Here is a 27,581-nt window from a genome sequence, read left to right as displayed (position 1 = left end):
CCACATGTGAAACTAAGAAACCTGCCCTGGTGAGTTATCTTGTGTCCTCAAAACACTGACTCATGATGGGGTCACAGTCTCTGGTGTCTCCAGAAATTTTTTCTATCCATCTTAAACAGAAGAGTGAGCTCTTTTTGTATAAAATGTGAATCCATAAGACAATACCACATGCTTTGCCAATAATACCTGCAATGTCATGCACCTGATAAACTCACATATTCCTAAAGAGGGATCTAATGATGGCTCTTAATTTAGGATGTGAGTATGATTTTGAAGAGATAAGAATCTCTTCAGGCTCCAAGACTTGAGCTCCCTTCTCATTTCATGCTCATTCACATATCTTTTCATCTCTTCTCTCGTATTTCAAAATGAAATGTGATTTTGTATGAACTTGCAGATATGTGTGGGTGGATTACTCAACTCTTAAGAAAATTATAGATCCACTGGCACACATATTGTATTCACACCTGGTAGCCTGACCACTTTCTGTGGACCCACAAAGTATTTCCACAAACTTGTTTTATTCCTCACAACATTGTTCTAACATCATGCTTGTTTCGCCAGTTTAATTTCAGGATAAAGGACATTGGGGGATGTTAACTTTCTTGATATTAAATTAATGGTGCCATTTTGATGTCACATATTTTAGGGCATTATATGATGTTTCTATACTTTTATACACTGGATAATGACCATATCAAGGTGAGCATATTTACCTCCTCAAGATTTATCATTTCTTTGTGGTGAACACACTCCAGACTGGAAGAAAAAAAGGAAAGTGAAATAGGAAAAGGAGTAGGAAGGGAAAAGAGAGGTACTGGGGTTAAGTTGGAGCCAATTGTATTCCATGCTTTATTATTATGGCAAAATGAATCCCAAATTTTGTATAATTATAAAGCACTAATTGCAAAGGATATTGGATTCCATCATTTTTGAAATATACAAGACCTTATGAACGTACTTTGCGACAGAACAGCAGAACCAATTCCACATAATTGACTACAACTTTGTATCCTGGGGCCAACCTTCTTCTGTCCCTCCTGCTCCCTTACCCTTTCCAGCCTCTGGGAGCCAGAATTCTGCTCTGCGCTCCTGTGAGAGCAACTTCTGTGCCTTCTACATGTGAGTGAGGTCCTGCCATACTTTTCTCTCTGTGCCTGGCTTGCTGCCCGGCACACAGTAACCTACAGTTCTCTCCATAGGATCAAGGATGCCAATTTTATAACAATTATATTTAAAAACAGTCAACCATTAATGAACACTTCTTCAATTGAGCACATGAGGGGAACTGGTCATAGTAATGTTTTATATATTTTATGAATAATTAGGAAAGAGGAGGTCAAAGTCTCTAGAGCAGTGGTCATTAGGAGGAGATGGAAGCAATATTATCTTCATTTTATCATTATTGAAGGCACACGATTATTAAAGTATTACACTTTACCCATTCCTACATGTTTCTGAAATTATTTAAGAAAATAGAAATGTTGACTGTCCTGTCCTGATCATTACACACTATATACATGAATTGAATTAATATGCCATCCTCTATTTGTACAATAAAGAAAATAATTATTGAATAAATTATTTTAAATTATGCTTGTCAAAAATGATAAGGTAATAGAATAAATCAGACATTATCAACTTATATGCATATATGATTATATGACCTATATTACTACTCTACATCATTTAAACCCGATGAATGTGAAGTCATACTCCATTTATGTATAATGTGTCAACATGAAGTCTAATGTCTTGTATAATGAATTGAAACAATTTTTTTGAAATAAATTTAAAGAATTGATAAGAAATTTTTAAAAATTAGGGGAAAATATTTTTATGCTGTGGATATTTGTCTCATTATTGTAAAGATTTACTACCTATATTTAATGTATAACAAACCTCAAATATGAATAATATGATTTACTCTAAATAAATTTAAATTTAAATGAAATCCCAAATGTCAAAATAGACATATACAAATTATTTCAAAACAATTATAATTTTTGAAATGCAATAAAAAACAGTCAAGGTGCCTAAGTCAGTGACCTAAAAGAATAGATACAAATGGCTTAGGAACATGAATATGTGCTCAATTTCACGAGTACACAGAGAAAATCGTATTAAAATCATCAAGGGAACTTTGAATACCTTGCCTTGGTGTTTGCTGTAGTCCTAAATCTGCAACACCCAGAGACAGAGCAATTCTTTGTTGGGGAGAATCCCAGAGCAGGAGTCTGTATCTGAAGCTCTTGTTTCCTCTGAGCTTAATTTGCTCTTTAGTAAAACTTCTCTAGAGCCATCCTAACATGAGGTCTGGGACCATGGCCTGCCCTAGGTGACCTCAAGCTCATTGCCTGGTGACCATAAGATCCTGCTACCTGGTGAAGGAGTGACCAGGAACCTCCAGAGACCATGTGTATCAGATGGTCCAACAAAGTGGCAAACTCTGAGTGGAGTTTTAAAATCTTAATTTAATATTTATGGACTAGTGATTGTACATATCCATAGGGTGAATGTGATACTTTTAGCCCATGCACACAATGTGTGCTGAACAAAATAACTTAAGGGAACTTTCCGTCCCCACATCATTACGTTATGATTCCAGGTCTGCGCTCCTCACTTCAGATCTTCATTAAACTCATGACAACATCTGGGCACTGCAGCCCCCACCCACCACACTCACTGTGGAACATCAGGACTGGGTCTTCCTATTCACCTGTGATCCTGTACCTGTTATCCAGGCTCCCCTCCTCCTCCTCCTCCTCCTGCCTCCTCCCCAGCCTCCAGGACCACTATTCTGTAAGTAGAATGATGCTTCTTTGGCCTCCACATAGGAGCACATACAGTGTTTGCTTATGTCTGGCTTCTTTCATGGGAAACAATGGCCTATCCCCTTCATTCTGTTGTGCATGACAGGATTTCCTTCTTCTTGAAGGCTGAAGAGCCCTCAGTTATAAATATACCACATTTGACTACTGTGAAGACTGCCCCAGGAATTTTGGGAAGTACAGGTATGTCTTTGGATGATAATTTCAATCCCTCTATTTTGTTATAATCAAGATCTACCTTCACGGGTCTGGATTTTTATTTTTTTCTACCTCAAAGATTCTTAGTTAATTTGCCCATGTGTAGTTTTGAGGCTCAGACTCTCTCTTCTTTCTCTTCAATCATCTCCTAATTTTAATTCTATTCAACTAAAATTCACAGAGGAAAAAATCCTTACCAGAAATTGTACTAGACATCACGGTTGCAGGCACAAATGAGATAGGGTTCAGAATTTCTAGGAATTCATAGTGTGTGAGTTGAAAACTTTGGTGAGCTGACGATGATGGGAAGGAAAGAGGATCTAACATAAAGTCAGGAAATCTTCAGAGTTGGTCTCATTTGCATCATCTCAGAACACAGCTCTGTTTTTTTCCAGGGAAAAAGGCATGCTGAGCATCACTTGTAAGGTTATGTGTTAAAAGTACAAGATTTGGTTTGTTAAAATTAAAGACAATCCCTTATTGTAGATAACTGGGAAAGTGCCCTGTTATGTTCACACAACTGAGATTTCCTGGTGAATGTTAAAAGGCTGATCCAATGTGGAACCTCAGGAACAGTCCTGAGGACAGGGAGCTCCTGAAGGGAGACCCCAGGGAGGAGTGGCTTTAAAACCTGTGAAAGCTGAAGTCGTCAAAGGGCTGGATGCAGGAGGCCAGGCTCTCAGGCCCTTGATGTAGTGCCCACTGCTGCTCAGGAGAGACCTGCCATGGCCTGCACTGGGACACCATCCACCTGACCCCTCCAACTCCCTGCTCCTCAGACTGTAGACAAAGGGGCTCAACATGTGGGTGACACCAAGGCCACATCAAGGACATCTAGACAACAAAGTGCCTGCAGAACTGAGGAGGACCTCAAGGCCAGTGCTAGAGTTTCAATCTTAAGTGTCACCCAAAGGCCCTGTGTTAAAGCTTGGTCCCCAGCTTGGTGCTATTGGAAAGTGGTAGAAATAGTAAGAGGAAGGTCTAGTGGAGGTCTTAGTTCACTTGGCAATCACTCTTATAAGAGATTGGAGGACCCCCATGTGTTCCTCTATCTCTTCCACTTCCAGGTCATGAGGTTAGCAGGTTTCCTCTGCTACATTCTTGCCATCCCTCATCATGTGCTCATTGCAATAGGGCCAAGCCATGGGGCCAATGAAAAACAGATTGGAATATTGAAAAATGTGAGCCAAAATAAATGTTCTCCCCTTATAAATCAATGATCTTAGTTATTGTGTTATAGTAACACAATGCTGACTTGCATAACCAGTGCATAATGCAAAGACATTACAAATAGATTCGACCCACATACAGAAACGACTTTGAACTGGTTCCTGACTGTCAAAATTCTAGAATGATAGAAGCTAAGGACACTGCTATGTTATTGATGAGGTTGCCTGAATAGGGGAACTCAGGATTCTGGCAAGTAAAGAACAGTGTGGGGTGTCTATGTTTGTGCAGAAGTGGGGATTAGAAGAGGTTTACTTAAGTAAAAACCATATTCTAAACAAAATATTCATCAGTACTGTCTTCTCTCATCTCTATGTAGCAGAGATCAAGATCAATGAAATGTCATATACCAACGTTTCTTTTTGCCCAAATCTGTTTATTTCAATATCCAGCATTTCTACACCAACCTAAAAAGCAGACTTCACCACAGTCTTTGTACAATTTGTGTGTGGGTTGACATTGTCATCAAGATGGTGTTGTCTTCCATTTACCATCTCTCATTAGAAGAAAGCACATGAGGGTAATTTGAAGCCTAGGATGCACCAGGACAGCAATGACAGCTTGTGATTCCATGGGAGAAAGTGAACTGCAATCATGAGTTCAGGAGTAAAGGAGAATGCATCAACATTTAAAATATTTACAAATGGCTTGCTCTGCTTTCACTTTGATTTATAATTCTTAATGGAAATTTCCATTTGGAAAAAGTTGTGGATTAACATGTTGAAGTAAAAAAAAAGACAGAGAAAAATCCAAAGTACCTTTAGTAAGATTGCACCATGGTAACACTGAGCAAAATATCACAGGCAACTTATCAGTGTTGATAACAAGGAAATGAACACATGGAGCAAGGAGAAGCTCCCTGCTCATGTCTTACCACATCATTCACACAGGCTCAGATAAAAAGTCAAACTAATTGCCCATCACTAGAGGAGAGAAGTGAAAAAAATGTGGGATATATACAACATGGAACACCATTTATTTTTATGTAGGGATGAAATCCTGTCATTCAGGCCATTGTGGATGGAACCGGAGCACATTGTGCTAAGTGAATAAGGCAGGAACCAAAAGTACTTCATGGTCTCTCTCAAATGAGGAAGATAAAAATAAAATAAAATAAATGCTAACTTGAATATACAATAGAGATTACTATACATCAGGTTGTCGATGGTGGATAATGGATGGCTATATTTGATGAGTGTTCACCATGGGCACGTGTGGAAATATCACACTGAACCTGCTTAACAGTTACAATTATTTATGCTCATCAAAATAACATACAGAACAGTTCCCAGTAGTCAAGTAATCCAGGTTTTTCTCTGGTACAGACCCATCCACCTTTCTCCCTGCCCAGTCCCTGGCCCCCCAGAATCATCCATCTGCTCAACATTTATATATTGTTAGCATTTCAAAAGTGTTGTCTAGCACATAAAAATATGCACCTGGGAAAATGGTGGAGTAGATAACTCTGGGGACATGACCTGTTTTGCCCATGACTATGTTAGGCACTGTGGACACCATGCTGAAATAGAAACACAATCCAAGAGTGAGATTGGATTGACCAGCTAATATCTTGGTAATTTAAAGCCTACCTTATCAGAAATGGAAGTTTTGGAATTATTATAGGAAAAAAACAAAAATATGAAACTGAATATCAATTCTCATCCATGCATGGTGCACAGTTCAATCCCAGTGACTCAGGAGTCTGAGGACGGAGGATCACATATAAAAGCCATCCTCAGCAATGTAGTAAGCCCCTAAGCAACATACCAAGACACTGTCTCAAACAAAAAAAAAGAAAGGAATGGCTCAGTGGTTAAACAGCCTTGGGTTCAATCCACAGTATCAAATTTTATTTTCTCAGATTTACTTCCACAATAAATTATTAAAATTAACTTTAGTTGTTATATATACATTTTTTCACAAGTGAATACTAATTTTGCATATTTTAAGCAAAATGAACAATTATTTATCATGACATTTGTCATTGGAGATTATTTCTAAAAATATACCTTTTGGGATAAATGAGAATTTTCAAGTATTTCTCATCCAAAATGGGAATAATTTGGGGCAAGTGTGGAAATGACAAGGGAAAGGGTTGGATTTCATAGTGACCACAGTGTGCAATAATGTGAACGGTGTAGTGGGATTTTATGTTGAAGTTGAAATCAAAAAATGGAAATTTTGTGTTAGTAGAAGAACCCATTACTGCTTCCACATTCTGGTGAAGAATCCCAGATCCTGATTATGAGGCTCTGAGCCCTGCAATCATGGGCACTTATTCAGTCTCAGCACAATTAACACTTTTATCTTCCTGTGATACAGAGTCTTCTCAGAACTCTCTGGATGTCCTTGTTCCTCAGACTGTAGATGAAGGGGTTCAGCATGGGGGTGACCACAGTGTACATCACTGAAGCTGTTGCAATTGAGCGTGAATTTTGGGTCACAGCAGAACTGAGGTACACACCTAGGATTGTGCCATAAAATAAGGAGACCACAGAGAGGTGAGATGCACAGGTGGGGAAGGCTTTGTACTTGCCCTGAGCTGATGAGATTGCATGGATGGAGGACACAATCTTGCAGTAAGTGTAAAGGATGCCAGTGAGGGGGACACCTCCCATCAAGAGAGCACCCAAATATATCACCACCTCATTGAGAAAGGTGTCAGAGCAGGCACGGTGAACCACCTGGTTAAGTTCACAGAAAAAATGGGGGATTTCCAAGTCTGTGCAGAAGGACAGCCGCAATATCATTAAGCTTTGTAACGATGCATGTGAGACACTCACAACCCAGGACCCCAGAAGTAGCAATCCACAGACCCTGCAGTTCATGATGACCATGTAGTGCAGGGGGTGACAGATGGCCACAAACCGGTCATAGGCCATCACAGTCAAAAGTAAGTCATCCAACCCAGCAAAGAGTAAAAAAAAGTAAATCTGGGAGGTGCAACTTCTGTAGGTAATGGCCTTGCTCTGTGTCTGGATGTTTACCAGCATCTTGGGGATGGTGGTGGAGATTAAGCAGGCATCCACAAAGGACAGGTTGGAGAGGAAGAAGTACATGGGTCTGTGCAGGTGGGAGTCTGAGATGGTGGCCAGGATGATGAGCAGGTTCCCCAGCACAGTGACAAGGTACATGGACAGGAAAAGGCCAAAGAGGAGGGGCAGGAGTTCTGGATCCTCTGCAAGTCCCAGAAGAAGGAATTCTAAATGTTGAGTGTCATTCCCTGGTTCCATATGCATGTGACTACCAGAAATGAGAAAAAGAGCATAACTAATTTTCCCATAGACAGATATTACTTACATCATTGAAATGAAACAATACATATTTTGGTGTAAATAATAATTTTCGTGATGGGTGTGTAGCTCATGTTGCAGTGGTTGCAAGGCCCTGGTTACCATCCATATACCTCAAAAAAGAAAGATAAAAGCCAAAAGAAAGGGAAATAAACCACTTCTATAGAACATGTGTGGGCTCTAGTCCCCTAAGTAATCCTGTGCCACCTCTGAAGAAGTATTCCTGTTTCATACTGAAAGTTTTACTAGGAAGTCATGCATTTCAGAATTCTAATGAGAAAGTTATTCAGGCCTTTGGGAAGAGTAATTTGAGCACCCCTCATGAACACTTTGGTTGTTTCTGTGTCTTGCCAACAGTGAATTGTGGGTCAGTCAACGTGGAAGTGCAGATCTCTTCAAAATACACATTTTATTTTTTTGATCACATACCCAGTTATAGTATTGCTGCATCTTGTGATAACTGTATTTTAAATTTTGTGGATTCTCCATAATGTTTTCCATAATGGCTTCAATAACTTGCATCTCTGCCAACTCTAGGTGAGTATTCCTTTTTTTCTCCATATACTCACTGGCCCTTGATATTCTTGGTCTTTTTGATAATAGCCCTTCCAATTGGAATTAGGCTTTCATTAGCATTTCCCAGAGAGTTAGCAATTTTGAGCATATTTCTTAAGGTTATTTGCCATACAGATACACAGTGGAATATTATTAGTTCAGATACACAGAGGAATAATATTCAACTATTAATAAAATAATGAACCTTATCATTGGGCCAACATAGATAAACTTGGGGGACACTTATGAAGTGAAATAAGCCAGGTACAGGAACACTACAGCTGCATGATATAATTCCTGTGTGGATTCTGAGAAATTTCATCTCACAGAATGTCAGCATATCATGATGGTCACCAGAAGCTGAGGTGCATTCTGGGCCCAAAGGAATGAGGAGAAGCTCCTCAAGAGGAAAATAATTACAAGAGAAGAGGAATAGCTTATGGTGATGTATTGCACAGTAGGCTAATTATAGTTAAAAATAACATGTTACTGATTTTAAAATAGAGGGGAGGACTTTGAATGTTTCTCACAGAGAAATGATAAATGTTTCAGAAAATTAAGCCAATCATACTTCTTCAATTATTATGCAATTTATACATGTTTGTAATTATAAGGTAAATTTTGTGAACTTGTATAATCATATGTCAATTAAACATAAAGCAATAACTAATTACTGAGTACCAGCTATGTTCCACACATTGGATGAGTTAAAACAAAGAAGTCCCCATTATCCAAAGAGAGGGAAAGAATATAAGAAAAAATGGTTAAAATCACCTGATATGTCCTATGGTGATGGGTACTAGAAGGAAAAAGGAAGAGTGAGAGGTTGTTGTACTTTTATAGCAATGCAGGGAAAACCAGCAGGAAGAGGGTCATCCAAGCAGAGACCACAAGGAAGGCAGGGAAGGAGCCACAAGTCATCCTCAGTGGAGTGGTTCTCACTGGGAGGACAGTCAGTGCACAGGTCCCAGGGAACATTCTTGTTTCAAAAAAACTGAGACATGAAAGAAAGCTGTTGCCAAGGAGGAGGAAAAAGATGGAGAGTGATGAGAGATGGTGTCAGAGAATATTAAAGAATGAGCTGGCCTCACTGCTTTCTGAGGCTACAAGGTACAGGGAGTCGTTCATCCACACCCTGAACCTCTTGCCCTTGGATTTGCTGCAAACACATTCTGTGGATTGCAAAAGGATTCCCTCCTTGCTACCACCTGAGGGTTAAGTTCTGGCCTCTAGCTGCTAAGAATCACCCTGGAATATATAAGATCAGGTTGCCCTTTCTGAGCCCTCCATGAGGCAAACACACACACTCACACACTCTCATAGCCTGATTTCTGCCATGGCCTCTCTGCACTAGTCACCCTGACAAGGTTGTGAGCTTCAACAAAACAAGCTGAGTTTGTCTTTTCTCTGAAGAATGTGGACAGGGTACCAGGAGATTGCACTCGACACTCTTTCCATGAACACATGAGTGAACCCACCTTATATACAAACAGAGATATGATAAATTGCGGTATAAAGATGTATTAAGAATTGTAATTAAAAATCAATGAGATTTCATGCATAATGTCATAATTAGGCATAAACAAACTTTGTAAACCGAGTTATGAAAAATTGTGCTGTGAATGGATAATTATGAATTTAATGCATTTAACTATTGTCATGTATGAAAGAAATAAAAACAAGAATGCTGCTCCTCTTCTTCCCTGTGTCTGAAAAGGAGCATGAAAATCTGTGCAGTCAACAGAGGGAAAAAGAGAAATAGAGAAGGATGAGGAGTGAGAGAAAAGGAGAGAGAAAGCAAAAGAGTGGACAGAACAAGAACAGGTGAGGGCAGAGAGAGAGCGGATGTGGACCCAGGGGAACAGGACCTTGCAAACCCAGGTTTCTCTTCTCCAGGAGGGAAAGGCTGCCTTGGTCCTGGCAGCATTCCAAACCCAGTGACCCTTTCTGAGTGCCCAGCACAAAAGATAAGCAGCAAAATAAATTTGCCCAAAACATCAAAGTAGTGACACCATTTTCTCAATCTATATTTTCAATGTTTTCATTATTGCATTACATTGATGCATAGTGTTGGGGTCATTAAATATTTTTAGTTGTAGATGGTCACAATACCTGTATTTTACTTACTTATTTTTTCTGAGAATTGAACCCAGTGCCCACTCCTGCTAGGCAAGCGCTCTTTCCCTCAGCCCCAGCCCAGTGTTTTTAGGGTCATTTTGACACAATCTCACATACAGGGAATCTGTTTTGCTCCTCTTTAGTCCCCAGTACCTCCCTTGTCCCTCCTCTCCTCCCTCCCACTGTTCCTCTTCCTTGTGTCAAGGCACCTCACAGACAATACACTTCAAGAGAAAAAAATGACCATAGTTCAAAAATCAGAAAATCACAAGAGGAGATATCCAAGATACCTACAGCAAAGTGGGGATTTTTTAATATAAAATAGCAGATCTGTCTTCCCTATTTCTGCCCCTTTCACCTGACCTATTGGCTTGTCCCTAGTTATGTCGCAGATAAGGCAGGCCTTTTCTCACTATTTTAAAATTCATACAGAATCTTTGTGCCTGTTCACTGAGTATATATGTGATCATTCCACATATGTATATGCTGTGTGACGATCACATCAGGGTAATTAGTGTTTCAATCTCCTTAAGTTCTTACCATTACTTTGCTTGTTTTTTGTGTGTGGCATTATTTCATGAATGTTCTTGGGTTTTGGGCTTTTTAAAATTTTTTGTACATGTTATTTTTTTAGACATAATAATTATATATATTTATGGGGCATATTGTGATGTTTTGGTACACGAGAATATTGCATAATGATCAAAAAAAGGTACCAATAAGAAAATGTAAAAATAAATTGCTAGAGTCTTGGAAATAAAAGATAAGGAAGTAGAGTAAAAACTTATGATTGAATCTTTCTTATCTATAGATAAACAAACTGCAATATACTTGTGCATGGTGGATATGTTCTCCAGTAAAATGATGAGGAGCAATGCCTACATTGTATTGTGGAAAATCAAGAGGAACAGAGACCTATGATAGACATGAAAATAAGTTGGAAATTTGTTGAAAAGTTGACTTATTAGTGCAAGGAGTGCAGAAGAACTTTCACCAGCATTTTGGCTTAAAGCAAGGATTCACAAGTCAAGAAATGTGCGACTGTGGAGTCACATCTTTTAGAATGAAAAACCTTCCAGGAACCCAATAACAAACTCTGGTCTATTGGAAAATATTAGAATCTGTAGACTTTCAGAGACTCCCCACAGATACATCTCCACTTATGTGCTGTTCATATGTAAATGAAACTAGGGACACCATGCAAAATCAGTGAAAAAAACTCTAAAGAATTAAAAAATATATAGAATGAGAGGGAATACACTCCAACTCTAAGCAAAGGATCTTAACAATTTGAAATAGAGAGGTCGACGGCCATCCTGTTGACTTCATCTTGACAGGTTGTGAAATACTTGCAACGTAAAACTCTTTGGCATAATTGTCTTCACTTATTAAGTTAGTTCATTTTCCATGTGGATACCCAGAGAGGAAGAGGATTCCATAAAATATCTATATCATGATTTTCTCCTGCAGGAATTTATTTATAGAAATTACTAAATCTGGATATTTCTCACCAATATGAAAATGGGCTGAAATATGTTCCATTATAACTTTTTTTTAAATGAGCTCCCTCCAGTGCATATCTCTCCATACTTAATACTGGACTTACCCATTCCCCTTCATTGCAAAGGTAAGCAGACTTACATTTTACTTTATTTGAATCACTTGGTGCTCCCATCCCTCTTCTAATTGAGATTCTGTCACCATAAGTTAATGGTCAACAGTGACCTCTTGTTGCTGATTTCTTAGTGACTTCTCCTTTTTAGTACCTTATAAATCCATTAATAAATTAATTAATCTAGCAAAGGACACCACCATGTCTGGGCTGCAGGCCAGGCTAGTTGGGCTCTCAGGGAACCTCAGGTGGAAGCTCCAGCCTTCATTCTCTTCAGTCCTCTCCTGCAGTGTCTGCTGGGTCCTCAGGCTCACCTGGGTGGCATCTCTGATGGGAGGGTCTTCATGCACAGGCTTCAGTTCTTCCCTGGATGTTGAAGGCTCAGAGTGAGGCTCTGACATCAGACAAGAGAAGAGAAATGGGTGCAGCTTTGGTCCTCAAGTCAGATTTCATGACCCTGAAGAATCAAGTGTGCCCCAGGGTGTGCACTCAGGGAGAGCAGGAGCAATCACAGCCTACAGCTTTCTCTATCTGCTCATTAGGCACATGTCCTTCTTTTTACTCCAACTTCTAAGCACCTGATTTCCCTGCAGGACTCTGGTGTATAATCAGGAAAGGAAGAGTTTGCATACATTCCCCTGAGATCAGAGTGGAGTGCTATTAATCTGTCCCTTTTTTACCACTAATCCATGACCTCACCTTCCCGATGTCCCACCACCCATCACCACATCCACCCTTTGTGTTCTGCTTTTCTTCCCATGCCTAAAATTAAGAATCCTGCCCTGGTTAGGTATCTTGTGCCCTCAAAATACTGACTCACATTCGGGACACAGACTCTGGCATCTCCAAAAATATTCCATTGCATCTTTAATCAGATGAGTGAGTTGTGTTTTTTGTTGTTGTTTGTTTGTTTGTGAAATGTGAAAACATAAGACAGCACCTCCTGCACTCATCACACTTTGTTGATGATACCAGAAATTTCTTGCTGGTAATAAACTTGCATTTCTATAATGAGGGAGCAAATGTTCGTTCTTGATTCCAAATGTGAATATGATTTGGAAGAGATAAAGACCTAGAATGATAAAAACTAAATACCCTGCTATGATATTAATGAGGTTGCCTGAACGGAGGAACTCAGGACTCTGGCAAGATTGCAGAAGAGTGTGGGCTTCCTATGTGTGTGCAGAAGGGAGGCAGCAGGAGAGGTTCTTAAGTAGTTAAAGCCACAGTGTAAAACACATGTCCATCTGTACCATCTTCCCTAGTCTCTACAGAGCAGAGTGTGAGGGCAATGAAACGTCAATGTCAACATTTCTTTATAGTCTCAAATCTGGTTATTTCAATATCCAAAATTTGTACCCCAATCAAAAAGCAAACTTCACCACAGTCTTCTGTACATTTTGTCTGGACTAACAGGAAGCCACAGCCCATTATCAACAAGTCGGTGTTCTCTTTCATTTACCTGCTCTTGTTTGAAGAAAGTACACAGGGTAATTTTAATCACAGGATGCACCATGACAGCAATGACAACTGACAGGTACATGGGAGAAAGTGAACAGCAATCACAGGTTCAAGAGGAAAGGGAACACATCAAAAGGTGAACAGTTTATAAACGGCTTCCTCAGATGTCCATCACTTTTTATTCATAATTTTTAATTGAACTTTTTAATTGTAGAAAATTGTACATTAATGGGCAGTAGTAATAACTGACAGGGAGAGATCCAAGGCCCTTCTGTGAGTTTCCATCATGGTAACACTTAGCAAAATATAAAGCCAGGTATTTACACTGATAACAAGGAAATGAAATAACAGCAAAGAGAAAGAAACGTGGCATATATACAACCTAAACATATTCTGCCATATGTAAGGATGAAATCCTGTTATTTGGGGCAATGTGGATGGAACTGGAGGATATTGTGTGAAGAATAGAAGGCAGATACCAAAGACAAGTACTTCATGGTGTCTCAACAGGAAGTTAAAAAAAAGTAAAATATCACCCTAAAAAAAGGATAGAGATTATTAGACGTTGGGAAGTTGTTTGAGAGGGTGGATAAGGGAGGCTGGATTTGATCAGTGCACTGTGTGGGCAGGTGTGGAAATATCATGCTGAACCTCACATTCACAATAATTTATTATCATCAAAAAAATACAGAATAGCTCCCATCAGTCAAGGGTCTGAAGATTTGCCCTGTTATAGCCCCATCTACTCCTCTCCCTGCCCAGAGCCTGGAACTTCAAACCATTAATCTATCCACCATTTATATATTGCTAGCACTTCAAAAGTGTTGTCTAGAACATAGAAATATGTGCCTGGGAAAAATGGCAGAGTAGATACCTCTGGAGACCTGTTTTGCCCATGACTATATTAGACACTATGGATACCATGCTGAGAAAGAAACAGGATCCAAAATGTTGAGAATAAAACCTAATGACTAGCTAATGCCATGGTATGTTAAAAGCTACCTTATGAAGATTGGAAGTTCTGGTAGTAATACAGGAAATGAATCATGAACACACAATTAAAATGTATTCTCTGTCGGGCATGGTGGTGCATGCTTGTAATCCCAGTGACTCAGGAGGCTGAGGCAGGAGGATCAAAGATGAAGGTCAGCCTCAGCAATTTAGTGAGGCCCTAAGTACTTAGCAAGACACTATATCAAATAAAAACCAGAAATGTCCATGGATATGGCTCAGAGGAACCCATCCATAGAATTGATAATATTTTTTTTCTGAGATTTGCTTCCACAATAAATTTATGAATATAGCCTAATTTGATAATTATTATTTACACACGTGAATAAAAATTATGGCTCTTTTTAGTAAAACAAATAATTAAATAGCATGATGTATGTCATTTGAGATTAAATTATTTCTAAAATTATATCTTATGTGGCTAATGAGAATTTTCAAGTATTTCTCATCCTAAGATGGGAATGATTTGGGGAAAATTTGAATTGACAAATTAAAAGGATTGAATTTCATATAGATCAGAATGTGCAATAAAAATAATGACTTAGTGGAATTGGATGCAGAAGTCAAAATCAAAGAAATGGAAAACCAGGAATAAAGGAGAAGGAGCAAGTTCTGCTTCTAGAATCTAAGAAAGAAACCCAGATTCTGACTTTCAGTATCTGAGCCCTGTAATCATGGGCATTCATTTGGTTTCACTAGAATTGACATTTTAATCTTTCTCTCTGAGTCTTCTCAGAGCACTCTTGATGTCCTTGTTCCTCAGACTGTAGATGAAGGGGTTCAGCATGGGGGTGACCACAGTGTACATCACCAAAGCAGTTGCAATGGAGTGTGAGTTTTGGGTCACAGCAGAACTGAGGTACACAATAAGGCCTGTGCCTTAAAATAAGGAGACCACAGAGAGGTGAGATGCACAGGTGGAGAAGGCTTTGTACTTGCCCTGAGATGATGAGATTGCACAGATGGAGGACACTATTTGCAGTAAGAGTAAAGGATACCAACAAGGGGGCCAACAGCCAGCAAGACAGTAGCAAAATATATCACCACCTCATTAAGAAAGGTGTCAGAGCAGGCACGCTGAAGCACCTGGTTAAGTTCACAGAAAAAGTGTGGGATTTCCAAGTCTGTGCAGAAGGACAGCTGCAACATCATTAAGCCTTGTAACAATGCATGTAGGACACTCACAACCCAGGACACCAGAACTAGCATTTCACAGAGCCGGAGGTTCATGATGACCATGTAGTGCAGCAGGTGACAGATGGCCACATGCAAGTCATAGGCCATCACAGTCAACAGAAAAATGTCCAATCCTGCAAAGAGTACGAAAAAGTTCATCTGAGTGATGCAGCCTGCATTAGAAATGGCCTTGCTATGTGTCTGGATGTTCACCAGCATTTTGGGGATGGTGGTGGAGGTGAAGCAGGTGTCCACAAAGGACAAGTTGGAGAGGAAAATGTACATGGGTGTGTGCAGATGGGAGTCTGAGATGGTGGCCAGGATGATGAGCAGGTTCCCCAGCACAGTGACTAGGTACATGGAGAGGAAAAATCAAAAGATGAGATGCTGCAGTTCTGAGTCCTCTGCAAGTCCCACAAGTAGGAATTCTAAACATTGAGTATCATTCCCTGGTTCCACACGCATGTGACTACCAGAAATGAGAAAAAGAGCATAACTAATTTTCCCATAGACAGGTATTTCTCACATAATTGAAAGGAAACAATACATATTTTGCTGAAAAGAAATTAATTTTAGGATTGGATGTGTAGCTCAGTCGAGGACTGTTTGTCTAACATCTATAAGGCCCAGGATTCAATCATTATCCCCATAATAGACAAAAAAAAAACACAATAGAATGGAAAGTAATTAACTTCTATAGAACGTGTATGTATTGTGATCCCCTAAGGGATGCTGTGCCATCTCTGATGATGAATTCTTCTTCTTAGGATTTTACTAGGAAGTCCTGTATTTCATAATTCTACAGGGAAAATTAATAGTGGCATTGAGAAGTATAAAGGAGCACCCCTGATGTGCACTCTGGTTGTTTCTGTAACTTGGCTACAGTGAACTTGGCATCAGTAAACATGGAAGGGCAGACATCTCCTACTACACCCATTTATTTCTTCCTTACTATATTCCCAATTCTGTGATTGCTGTATCATGCGATAACTGCATTTTAATTTTTATGGAACCTCTGTATTATTTTCAATAATGGCTTCGCGAATTTGCATTCCAAACAGCTTTGGGTAAGGAGGGTTTTTTTTTATCCACATAATCACTAGCCCTGTTATTTTTGGTCTTTTTATAATAGCTGTTCCAAATGGAATGAGAAAATATTCTCCGGCAGTCTTGATTAGCCTTTTCCTGAAAACTGACAATTGAGCATTTTTCATATGGCTACTGGCCATATGTATGTGTATAGTACACAGTGGAATAATACTCAGCTGTTGACATAAGATTGAATCCTGTCACTGGGGACAACCTGGATGAACCTGGGGTACATTATGTGAACTGAAATAAGCCAGGTAGAAAAACACTAAAGGTGCAGGACATCATCCATAGGCCGATTCTTTAAAAGCTGATGTCACAGAAGTGCAGCACAGCAAGATGGTCACCAGAAGCTGAGGAGAGTGGTGGGGACAAAGGGATTGAGAGAAGCTTCTCAAGGTGAGCAAACACACAATTAGAGAAAAGGAATGACTTCTGGAGTTGTACTGCAGTGTAGGGAATTATAATTAACAATAATATTTTACATATTTTAAAATAGAGTGGGGGATTCAGAATGTTCCACCACAGAGAAATGATAAAAGTTTCAGGTGATTAACTAATTACCCTTGTGCAATTATTACACAATTTATACATGCCTGAAAACAAAGTTATACTAATAAAGTTGTGTAATTATATGTTGATTAAATATAAAGCAATAACTAATTATTGAGTACCAACTACATTTCAGGCTTTGTATCAGTAATCTGTATAAGTTATCCATTATGCAAAGAGAGGGAAAGAACATAATAAATAATGGTTAAAATCACTTAATATGCCACATCGTGATGGGTACTGAGATAAAAAAGAAAGAGTAGAGAGGTAGTTGTACTTTTATAGCAATGCAGGGAAAACCAGCAGGAAGAGGGGCTTCCAAACAGAGACCACAAGGAAGGCAGGGCAGAACCACAAGTCATCCTCAGTGGTGTGGTCTTCACTGGGGGACAGTCATTCCTGAGGAACATGTTTGTTTTGGAAAAACCAAGGCTTAAAAGAAAGCCCTTGGCCAGAGAAGGATCAAGTAGGAGAGTGATGAGAGATGGTGTCAGAGAATGTGGAGGAATGAGCTGGCCTCACTGCTCTCTGAGGCTACAAGGTACAGGGAGTCCTTCATCCACACCCTGAACCTCTTACCCCCTTAAATTTCCTGCAAACACATTCTGTGAATTGCAAAGGATTCCTCCCTTACTACCACCTGAGGGTTAAGTCCTGACCTCTAGCTGGTGAGAGTCACCTGCAATATATAAGTTCAGGTACCCCTTCTCTGATCCCTCCATCAAAAACATAAAGACACACACACACACACACACACACACACACACATACACAAACAAACAAATAGGAACACACTTCTTCCCTGTGTTTAAAAAGGAATGTGGAAAGATGTGCAGTCAACACAGGCAGAAAGAGAAATGGATAAGGATGGGTGAATGAGAAAAGGACTGAGAGAAGAGGGGTAGAATGACCATGAAGAGGTGAGAGCAGAGACAGGGTGAGCTGAAGTGGACCCAGGGGAGCAGGACCTTGCAAGCCCAGGTGTCTCTTCTCCAGGACGAAAAGGCTGCCTTGTTCCTGGCAGCGTTCCAAACCCAGTGACTTTGCTGAGTGCCCAGCACAAACCATAAACAATAAAAGTATGTTTTCTAAAGGACCAAAGTAGTGACATTTTTTTAACCTAGTTTTTAAATGTTTATATTATTACATTGCAATGATACATAAGGTTGAAGCTATTTTTTTGTATGTATTTTTATCTGTAGGTGGACACAATACCTGTATTCTATTTACTTATTTTTTGTGTGGTGCTGAGGATCCATCCCAGTGCCTCACGCATGCCAGGCAAGTGCTCTGCCCCTGAGCCCCAGACCAAGCCCTGTTGGGGTCATTTTGACACAATCTCACATGCAGGGAATCTGGTTTGCTCCCCTTCATTCCCCAGTACTTTCCCTCCTTCCCCTCCTCCCTCCCACTCTTCCTCTTCCTCGTGTCAAGGTGTCTGACAGTCCATACACATTAGAAAAAATTACCAAAAGTCAAAATTCAACAATTGACAACAGGAGATATCCAAAGTACAGCAAAGAGGAGAACTTTTCATAGGAAAAGCAGATCTGTCTTCCTGTTGCTATTCCTTACACCTGACCTATTGAGTTTCCCCTAGATTCGCAGCAGATACAGCAGGCCTCTTTCTCCTTGTTTTAAAATTCACACAGCATCATTTTTCCTGTTCACTGAGTCTATAGGTGACAATTCAATATATGTGTGTGCTGTACCATGATCAAATCAGGATAAGGAGCTTTCAATCACCTTTATCAATGACCAGTGCATTGATTCCATTTTTTTTGTATACGGCATCAATTTCTGGTTGATCTTGTTTTTTTTTTAATTTTCTGATAAGTATTATTTTATTAGACAACTAATAACTGTATAGGTTCATTGGGTATATTGTGATGTTTTGATACATGAATATATTTTATAGTGATCAGATCAGGGTACTAGGAATAAAATATAAGAATAAATTGTTAGACTCTTAGAAATAAAAGATCAGGAAGTCAGATATAATGTTATGATTTATCTAAAGAAAAATTAATTCAAGTTTACTTGTGGACGATGGACATGATCTTTAGTGAAATGATGAAGAGGAACACCTTTCATCAGCTGGCCAAAGGTGACTAGGCTTCTGGAAATACACCTGTATCAAAGATTGGAAAATCAAGAGGCACAGAGACATAATAGAGATATGAAAATAATTTGGAAACATGTAGAAAAGTTGTCTAATTAGTACAGAAGATGTTTCAAAGGCATTTTTGATAAGTTGTGGATTCACAAGAAGAAATATCACATTGTTGAGTCAGATCCTTCAGAATTAAGAGCCCTGGTAGGAGTCCAATAATAAACACTCATATATTGGAATATATTAAAATCTGTAGACTTTCAGACACTCCCCACAGATACATCTCCACCTAGGTGCTGTGCTCATTGAAAAGGGACCAGTCAATATAAGTGAGAATTATTCTGTTTGAAATAATAAAATGCCAAAACAAAACAGAAAGAAAAAAACGGGAAGGAATACTCTCCATTTCAAAGGAAAGAGTTTTAAAAGTCTGAAATAGAGAATTCAACATCCCTCCAATGCACTCACTTGACAGGTTATGAAATAATTGTAATATAAAACTCTTTAGCATATCTATTTTTCACTGAAGTAAATTTATTTTTCATGTGGATAATACCAAGAGTAGAAGAAGATTCTGTGATATATCTATATTGAGAGTTTCTGATGCAGAGATTTATTTCCAAAAAATCCTAAATTTGGATCTTTCTCACAAATATTAAAAATCGGCTGAAATATGCTCCATTGCAATTTTTTTGAAAGGATCTCCCACCAGTGTACATCCCTCTGCTGTTCACTCTGGGTTGATCCATTTCCCTTCTTTGCAAAGGTACTCAGACTTACATGTACTTTGATTTGAGCCTTCATACCTCCCATCTATCTTCTAATTGAGCTTCTCTAACCATAAGTTGATGGTCAAAAATGACCCTGTGTTGCTGGTTTCTGGGACACTTTTAGTGTCTTATAAATCCATTAATAAATTAATCAAACTAGCAAAGGACACCACCATCTCTGGGCTGCAGGCCAGGCTAGTTGGGCTCTCAGGGAACCTCAAGTGAAAGCTCTGGCTTCCATCTCTTCAGTCCTCTCCTGCAGTGTCTGCTGGGTCCCCTCAGGCTCACCTGGGTGGCATCTCTGATGGGCGGATCTTCATGCACTTGCATCAGTTCTTCCCTGGATGCTGAAGGTGCAGATTGAGACTGTAACCCCAGACAAGAGAACAGAAATGGGTTCAGCTTTGGTTCTCAAGGCAGATTAGAAGATCCTGAAGAATGAATTAAATCCAAAGGGCGTGCACTCAGGGAGAGCAGGAGCAATCACAGCCAACAGCGTTCTCTATCTTCTGACTAGAAACATGTCTTTCTTTATACTGCAACCTCTAAGAACATGGTTTCCCTGCAGGACTTTGGTCTATAATCAGGAAAGGAAGAGTTTGCATAGATTCCCCTGAAATCAGAGTGGAGGCAGGTGCATCAGCCCATATTTCCAACAGTCTACAGGCCCCATCTTCCCAAATTCCAGATCTCCTACCACCATATCCCTCCTGTGAGTTATAGTTCTCTTCCACATTTGAAAATAAGAACCTGCCCCGGTTACTTATCTTGTGTGCTCACAAAACCGACTCATGTGGGGACACAGTCTCTGGTGTCTACAGAAATTTTCCTTATCCTTTTTCAACAGAGGAGTGAGCTGTTTTGTATAAAATGTGAATCCATAAGGCAACACCTCCAGTATTCATCACACTTTGCCAACAATACCTGCAATGTCATGCATCTGATAAACTCACATGTTTCTAATGAGGGACCAAATGATGGCTCTTACCTTAGGATGTGAGTATGAGTTTGAAGAGATAAGAATCTCTTCAGGCTCCATGACTTGAGCTCCCTTCTCATTTCATGCTCATTCAAAGTTGCCTCTTTTCATGTCTCTTCTCTCATATTTCACAATGAAATGTGATTTTTGTATGTACATGTAGATTTGTGTGGGTGGATGACTCAACTCTTAAGAAAATTACAGATCCACAGGCACACATGTCATATTCACACCCAGTACCATGACCAATTTTGTGGATCCACAAAGTATTTCCACATACTTTATTTATTCCTCAAAACATTGTTATAATGTTATGCTTGTTTCCCCAGATTAACTTCAGGATAAAGGGCACTAAGGGGTGTTAACTTTCTTGATATTAAATTTTTAATGGTTCTATTTTAGTGTCAGATATTTTTAGGGCACGATGTGATGTTTCTATACTTGTATACACTGGGTAATGACCAGATCAAGGTGAGCATATTAACCTCCTCAAGATTTATCATTTCTTTGTGGTGAACACACTCCATACTGGTAGAAAAAAGGAAATTGAAAAAGGGCAAGGAGAGAGAAGGGAAAGGAGAAGTACTGGGGGTTAAGTTGGAGCCAATTGTGTTCCATGCTTTATGAATATGTCAAAATGAATCCCAAAATTATGTATAATTATAAAGCACTGATTGCAAAGGATAATGGATTCCAACATTTTTGAAATATCCAGGACCTTATCATGACTGTACTGTGCGAAAGAACAGCAGAAACAATTCCTCCTACCTGACTACAACTTAGTACCCTGGGGCCAACCTTCTTCTGTCCCTCCTGCTCCCTTATCCTTTCCAGCCTCTGGGAACCAGCATTCTGCTCTGCGCTCCTGTGAGAGCAACTTCTGTACCTTCTACACGTGAGTGAGGTCCTGCCGTACTAGTCTCTCTGTGCCTGGCTTATTGCCCAGCACACGGTGACCCCCTGTTCTCTCCATAGGATCAAGGATGGCAATTTTATAACAATTACATATAAAACAGTTAAACCTTATTGAACACGTTCTTCAATTGAGCACATGAGGGGAACTGTTCATAGTAATGTTTTATATCTTTTTATGAATAACTGGGAAAGAAGAGCTCAAACTCTCCAGAGCAGACGCCCTTAGGAAAGATATGCAAGCATTAATTATCTTCATATTATCAGCATTTAATGCCCACAAGTATTAAAGTATGATGGTGTACCTACACCTACATGTAATTATTACATGTTAATTACACGTTTCTGAAATTATTAAAAAAAATAGAAATGTTGACTATCCTGACATGAACATAACACACTGTACACATAAATTGAATTAATATGCCATACTCTATTTGTTCAATTAAGAAAATAATCATAGGTCTGTGCCTATGGCTCAGTGGTTAAAATGCCTTGATTTCAATCTACAGTATCAAAAATTTATTTTTCTAAGATATACTTCCAGAATAAATGTATGAAAATTAACTTTAGTTGTTATATGCAGTTTTAAACATGGGAATAGCAATTATGCATATTTTAAGCTAAATGAACAATTCCTTAGCATGACATATGTCATTTGAGATTATTTCTAAAAAATATATCTTATGGGATAAATGAAAATTTTCAAGTATTTCTCATCCAAGTTGGGAATAATTTGAGGCAAGCTGGAAAATGAAAAGGGAAAGGGTTGGATTTCATAGTGATCACAGTGTGCAATAAAATGACAGGTGTAGGGGATTATATGTCGAAGTTGAAATCAAAGAAATGGAAACTCTGTGTTAATTTTGAAGGACCGATTCCTGATTCCACATTCCAGTGAAGAATCTGGGATTCTGGTTTTGAGGCTCTGAGCCCTGCAATCATGGGCACTTATTCAGTCTCAGCACAATTAACACTTTTATCTTCCTGTGCCACAGATTCTCCTCAGAGCACTCTTGATGTCCTTGTTCCTCAGACTGTAGATGAAGGGGTTAAGCATGGGTGTGACCACAGTGTACATCACTGAAGCCATTGCAATGGAGTGTGAGTTCTGAGTCACAGCAGAACTGAGGTACACACCTATGCTTGTGCCATAGAATAAGCAGACCACAGAGAGATGAGATCCACAGGTGGAGAAGGCTTTGTACTTGCCCTGAGCTGATGAGATTGCACGGATGGAGGACACGATCTTGTGGTAAGAGTAAAGGATGCCAGCGAGGGGGGCACCAGCCAAAAAGACGGCAACAAAATATATCACCACCTCATTGAGAAAGGTGTCAGAGCAGGCACGCTGAACCACCTGGTTCAGTTCACAGAAAAAATGGGGGATTTCCAAGTCTGTGCAGAAGGACAGCTTCAATATCATTAAGCTTTGTAACAATGCATGTAGGACACTCACAACCCAGGACACCAGAACTAGCAATCCACAGAGCCTTTGGTTCATGATGACCATGTAGTGCAGGGGGTGACAGATGGCCACAAACCGGTCATAGGCCATGACAGTCAAAAGGAAGTCATCCAACCCAGCAAAGATTAAAAAGAAGCACATCTGGGTGATGCAACCTGCATAGGTAATGGCCTTGCTCTGGGTCTGGATGTTCACCAGCATCTTGGGGATGGTGGTGGAGGTGAAGCAGATGTCCACAAAGGACAGGTTGGAGAGGAAGAAGTACATGGGTGTGTGCAGTTGGGAGTCTGAGATGGTGGCCAGGATGATGAGCAGGTTCCCCAGCACAGTGATCAGGTACATGGACAGGAAAATGCCACAGATGAGGGGCTGCAGTTCTGGGTTCTCTGCAAGTCCCAGAAGAAGAAATTCTAAACGTTGAGTATCATTCTCTGGTTCAATATGCATGTGTCTACCAGAAATGAGAAAAAGCGCATAACTAATTTTCCCTAGACAAATATTACTTATATCATTGAAATGAAACAATACATATTTTGTTGTATATCATAATTTCAGTGACCGGTGTGTAGCTCATGTTGGAGTGGTTGCCTAACATATGCAAGGACCTGGTTACCATCCATTTACCTCAAAAAAGAAAAAAGAAAAGCCAAGGGAAAGGAATGAAATAAACTTCTATAGAACATTTGTGGCTCTTGTCCCCTAAGGGATCTGTGCCACCTCTGATGGGAAATTCCTGTTTCATTCTGAAGTTTTCACTCTGAAGTCATATTTCAGAATTCTAAAGGAAAATTTTCCAGACCTTTGAGTATTGTAAATTGAGCCCCTATTATGAACACTTTGGTTGTTTCTGTGTCTTGACTACAGTGAATTGTGCATCAGTCAATGTGGAAGGGCAGATTACTTCAAAATATCCATTTCATTTTCTTTGGCTACACACCCATAGTAGGATTCCTACATAAATGTTGTGGATTATCCGTATTGTTTTCCATAATGGCTTCATTAACTTGCATTCCTGGCAACTCTAGGACAGGATTCCTTTTCTTTTCAAAAAAAAAAAAAAACCACACTGGCCCTTGATATCCTTGGTCTTTTTGATAATAGCCCTTCCAACTGGAGTAAGGCAATATTCTACCATAGCTTTGATTAGCATTTCCCAGATGATTAGCAACTTTGGCACATTTCATATGGCTATCGGCTATACAGATACACAGTGGAATAATATTTGACTATTAATAAAATGGTGAATCTTATCATTGGAGACAACACAGATGAACCTGGGGGACATTTATGAAGTGAAATCCGCCAGGTACAGGAACACTAAAGCTGCATGATATCATTCCTGTGTGGATTCTGAGAAATTTGATCTCATAGAATGTCACTATAGCATGAGGGACACCACAAGCTGAGGTACATTTTGGGCCCAAAGGGATGAGGAGAAGCTCCTGAAGGGGAAAAAATACAGTAAGACAAGAGGAATAGCTTCTGGTGATGTATTGCACAGTAGGCTAATTGTAGTTAAAAATAATATATTACCTATTTTAAAATAGATAGAGGGGAGGACTTTGAATGTTTGTCACAGAGAAATGATAAATGTTTCTGTAAATTAAGCCAATCATCCTTGTTCAATTATTATACAATTTATACATGTTTGTAGATATAAAGTTATTTTTTGTGAACTTGTATAATTATTTGTCAATTAAAAATAAAGCAATAACTAATTACTGAGTACCAACTATGTTTCACACATTGGATCAGAAATCGGTTTGAGTTAAAACAAAGAAGTCCCCATTATCCAAAGAGAGGGAAAGAACATAAGCATAAATGGTTAAAATCACCTAATAATTTCCATGGTGATGGGTACTAAGAGGGAAAAGGAAGAGTAAAATGTTGTTGTACTTTCAATGCAGGGAAAACTAGCAGGAAGAGATGAAACCAAACAGAGACAACAAGTCTTCCTCAGTGGTGTGGTCTTCACTGTGGGGACAGTCAATGCACAGGTCCTTAGGAACATGCTTCTTTCAAAAAACTGAGGCCAAAAAGAAATTTGTTGGCAAGGAGGAGGAAAAAGATGGAGAGTGATGAGAGGTGGTGTCAGAGAATATTAAAGAATGAGCTGGCCTCACTGCTCTCTGAGGCTACAAAGTACAGGGCATCCTTCATCCACATCATGAACCTCTTGCCCTTAGATTTGCTGCAAACACATTCTGTGGATTGCAAAATGGTTTTCTCCTTGCTACCACCTGAGGGTTAAGTTCTGGCCTCTAGCTGGTAAGAATCAACCTGGAATATATAAGATCAGGTCGCCTTTTCTGAGCCCTACATGAGGCACACACACACACACACACTCACACATTCTCATAGCCTGATTTCTGCCATGGCCTCTCAGCACCAGTCACCCTGACAAGGTGGTGAGCTTCAACAAAACTAGCTGAGTTTGTCTTTTCTCTGAAGAATGTGGACAGGGTACCTGGAGATTCCACTAGATACACTTTCCATAAATAAATGAGTGAACCCACCTAATATACAAACATAGCTATGATAAACTGTGGTATAAAGGGGTATTAAGAATTTTAATGCAAAAAAATATCAATAAGAGTTCATATATAATTGCATAATTTGGCTTGAACATACTTTATATACTGAGATATGAAAAATTGTACTGTGAATGGATAATTATGAATGTAACGCATCCCACTATTGTCATGTAAGAAACAAATAAAAAAATGCTTCTCTTCTTCCCTGTGTTTGAAAAGGGGCATGAAAATATGTACAGTCAACACAGGGGAAAAGCGAAATAGAGAAGGATGGGAAGTGAGAGAAGAGGAGAGATAAGGCAAAGGGGTGGAAGGAACATGAAGAGGTGAGGGCAGAGACAGAGCGGATGTGGACCCAGGGGAACAGGACCTTGCAAGCCCAGGTGTCTTTTTTTCCAGGAGGAAAAGGCTAGCCTTTGTCCTAGCAGTATTCCAAACCCAGTGACCCTCGCTGAGTGCCCAGCACAAACCATAAGCAGCAAAATAAATTTGCCCAAAACACCAAAGTTGTGATGTCATGTTCTTAATCTACATTTTTAATGTTGTAATTATTGCATTGCAGTGATGCATAGTTCTTGGGTCATTAAATATTTTTAGTTGTAGACGGTCACTATACCTGTATTTTATTTACTTATTTTTTTTTCTGAGAATTGAACCCAGTGCCCACACCTTCTAGGCAAGCACTCTGTCTCTAAGCCCCAGCCCCAGCCCTGTTAGGGTCATTTTGACACAATCTCACAGGGAATCTATTTTGCTCCACTTTAGTTCCCAATACCTCCCTTTTCCCTCCTCTCCTCCCTCCCACTGTTCCTCTTCCTTGAGTCAAGGCACATGACAGTTCATACACTTCAAAAGGTATAAAAACGACCAAAGGTCAAAAGTCAGCAATTCACAAGAGGAGATATCCAATGCACCTACATCAAAGTGGGAAATTTTTAATATGAAATAGCAGATGTGTCTTCTCTAGTTCTGCCCCTTTCTCCTGACCTATTGGCTTGTCCCTAGGTATGTTGCAGATAAGGCAGGTCTTTTCTCACTATTTTAAAATTCCTACAGAATCATTGTTCCTGTTTACTGAGTATATATGTGATCATTCCATATATGTATATGCTGTTTGAAAAATCACATCAGGGTAATTAGCCTTTCAATCTCCTTACATCCTTAACATTACTTTGCTTGTTTGTGTGTGTGTGTGTGTGTGTGTGTGTGTGTGTGTGTGTGTGTGTGTGACATCATTTCATGATTGTTCTTGGGTTTGGGGCTTTTAAAAATTTTTTATACATGTTATTTTGTTAGACATAATTATATATGTTTATGGGGCATATTGTGATATTTTGATACATGAGAATATTGCATAATGATCAAAAAAGGGTACCAGCAAAAAAATGTAAAAATAAAGTGCTTGAGCATTGATAATAAAAGAGAAGGAAATAGAGTAAAAAGTTATGATTGAATCTTTCTTATCTAAAGATAAACAAACTCCAATATACTTGTGCATGGTGGATATGATCTCCAGTAAAATGATGAGGAGCAATGTCTACATTTCTACTTCGTGGAAAATCAAGAGGTACAGAGAACTAAGAGAGATAGGAAAATAAGTTGGAAATATGTTGAAAAGTTGACTTATTAGTACATGGGGTGCAGAAGAATTTTCACCAGTATTTTTGTTTAAAGCAAGGATT

General features: G+C 39.3%; 2 protein-coding genes and 1 pseudogene across 2 annotated transcripts; all 3 read right to left on the bottom strand.

The window, feature by feature from the left end:
* Window positions 1–6,559: 6,559 nt before the first annotated feature.
* Window positions 6,560–7,495, bottom strand: LOC101975631 (olfactory receptor 7A5-like). Its single transcript, XM_078026138.1, has one exon. It carries the CDS (start codon window positions 7,493–7,495, stop codon window positions 6,560–6,562), a length of 936 nt encoding a protein of 311 aa, XP_077882264.1.
* Window positions 7,496–15,015: 7,520 nt separating this feature from the next.
* Window positions 15,016–15,842, bottom strand: LOC101975353 (olfactory receptor 7A10-like; annotated as a pseudogene).
* A 7,034-nt stretch (window positions 15,843–22,876) lies between these two features.
* LOC101975068 (olfactory receptor 7A10) lies at window positions 22,877–23,812 on the bottom strand. Its single transcript, XM_005336327.3, has one exon. The coding sequence runs from the start codon at window positions 23,810–23,812 to the stop codon at window positions 22,877–22,879; it is 936 nt and encodes a 311-aa protein (XP_005336384.3).
* Window positions 23,813–27,581: the final 3,769 nt, after the last annotated feature.

This window comes from Ictidomys tridecemlineatus, chromosome 2 (assembly GCF_052094955.1).
Source record: "Ictidomys tridecemlineatus isolate mIctTri1 chromosome 2, mIctTri1.hap1, whole genome shotgun sequence".
In the NCBI taxonomy this organism is placed as follows: domain Eukaryota; kingdom Metazoa; phylum Chordata; class Mammalia; order Rodentia; family Sciuridae; genus Ictidomys; species Ictidomys tridecemlineatus.
The sequence above is the reverse complement of the archived record's forward strand: the minus strand, read 5'-3'. Positions and strand labels throughout refer to the sequence as shown.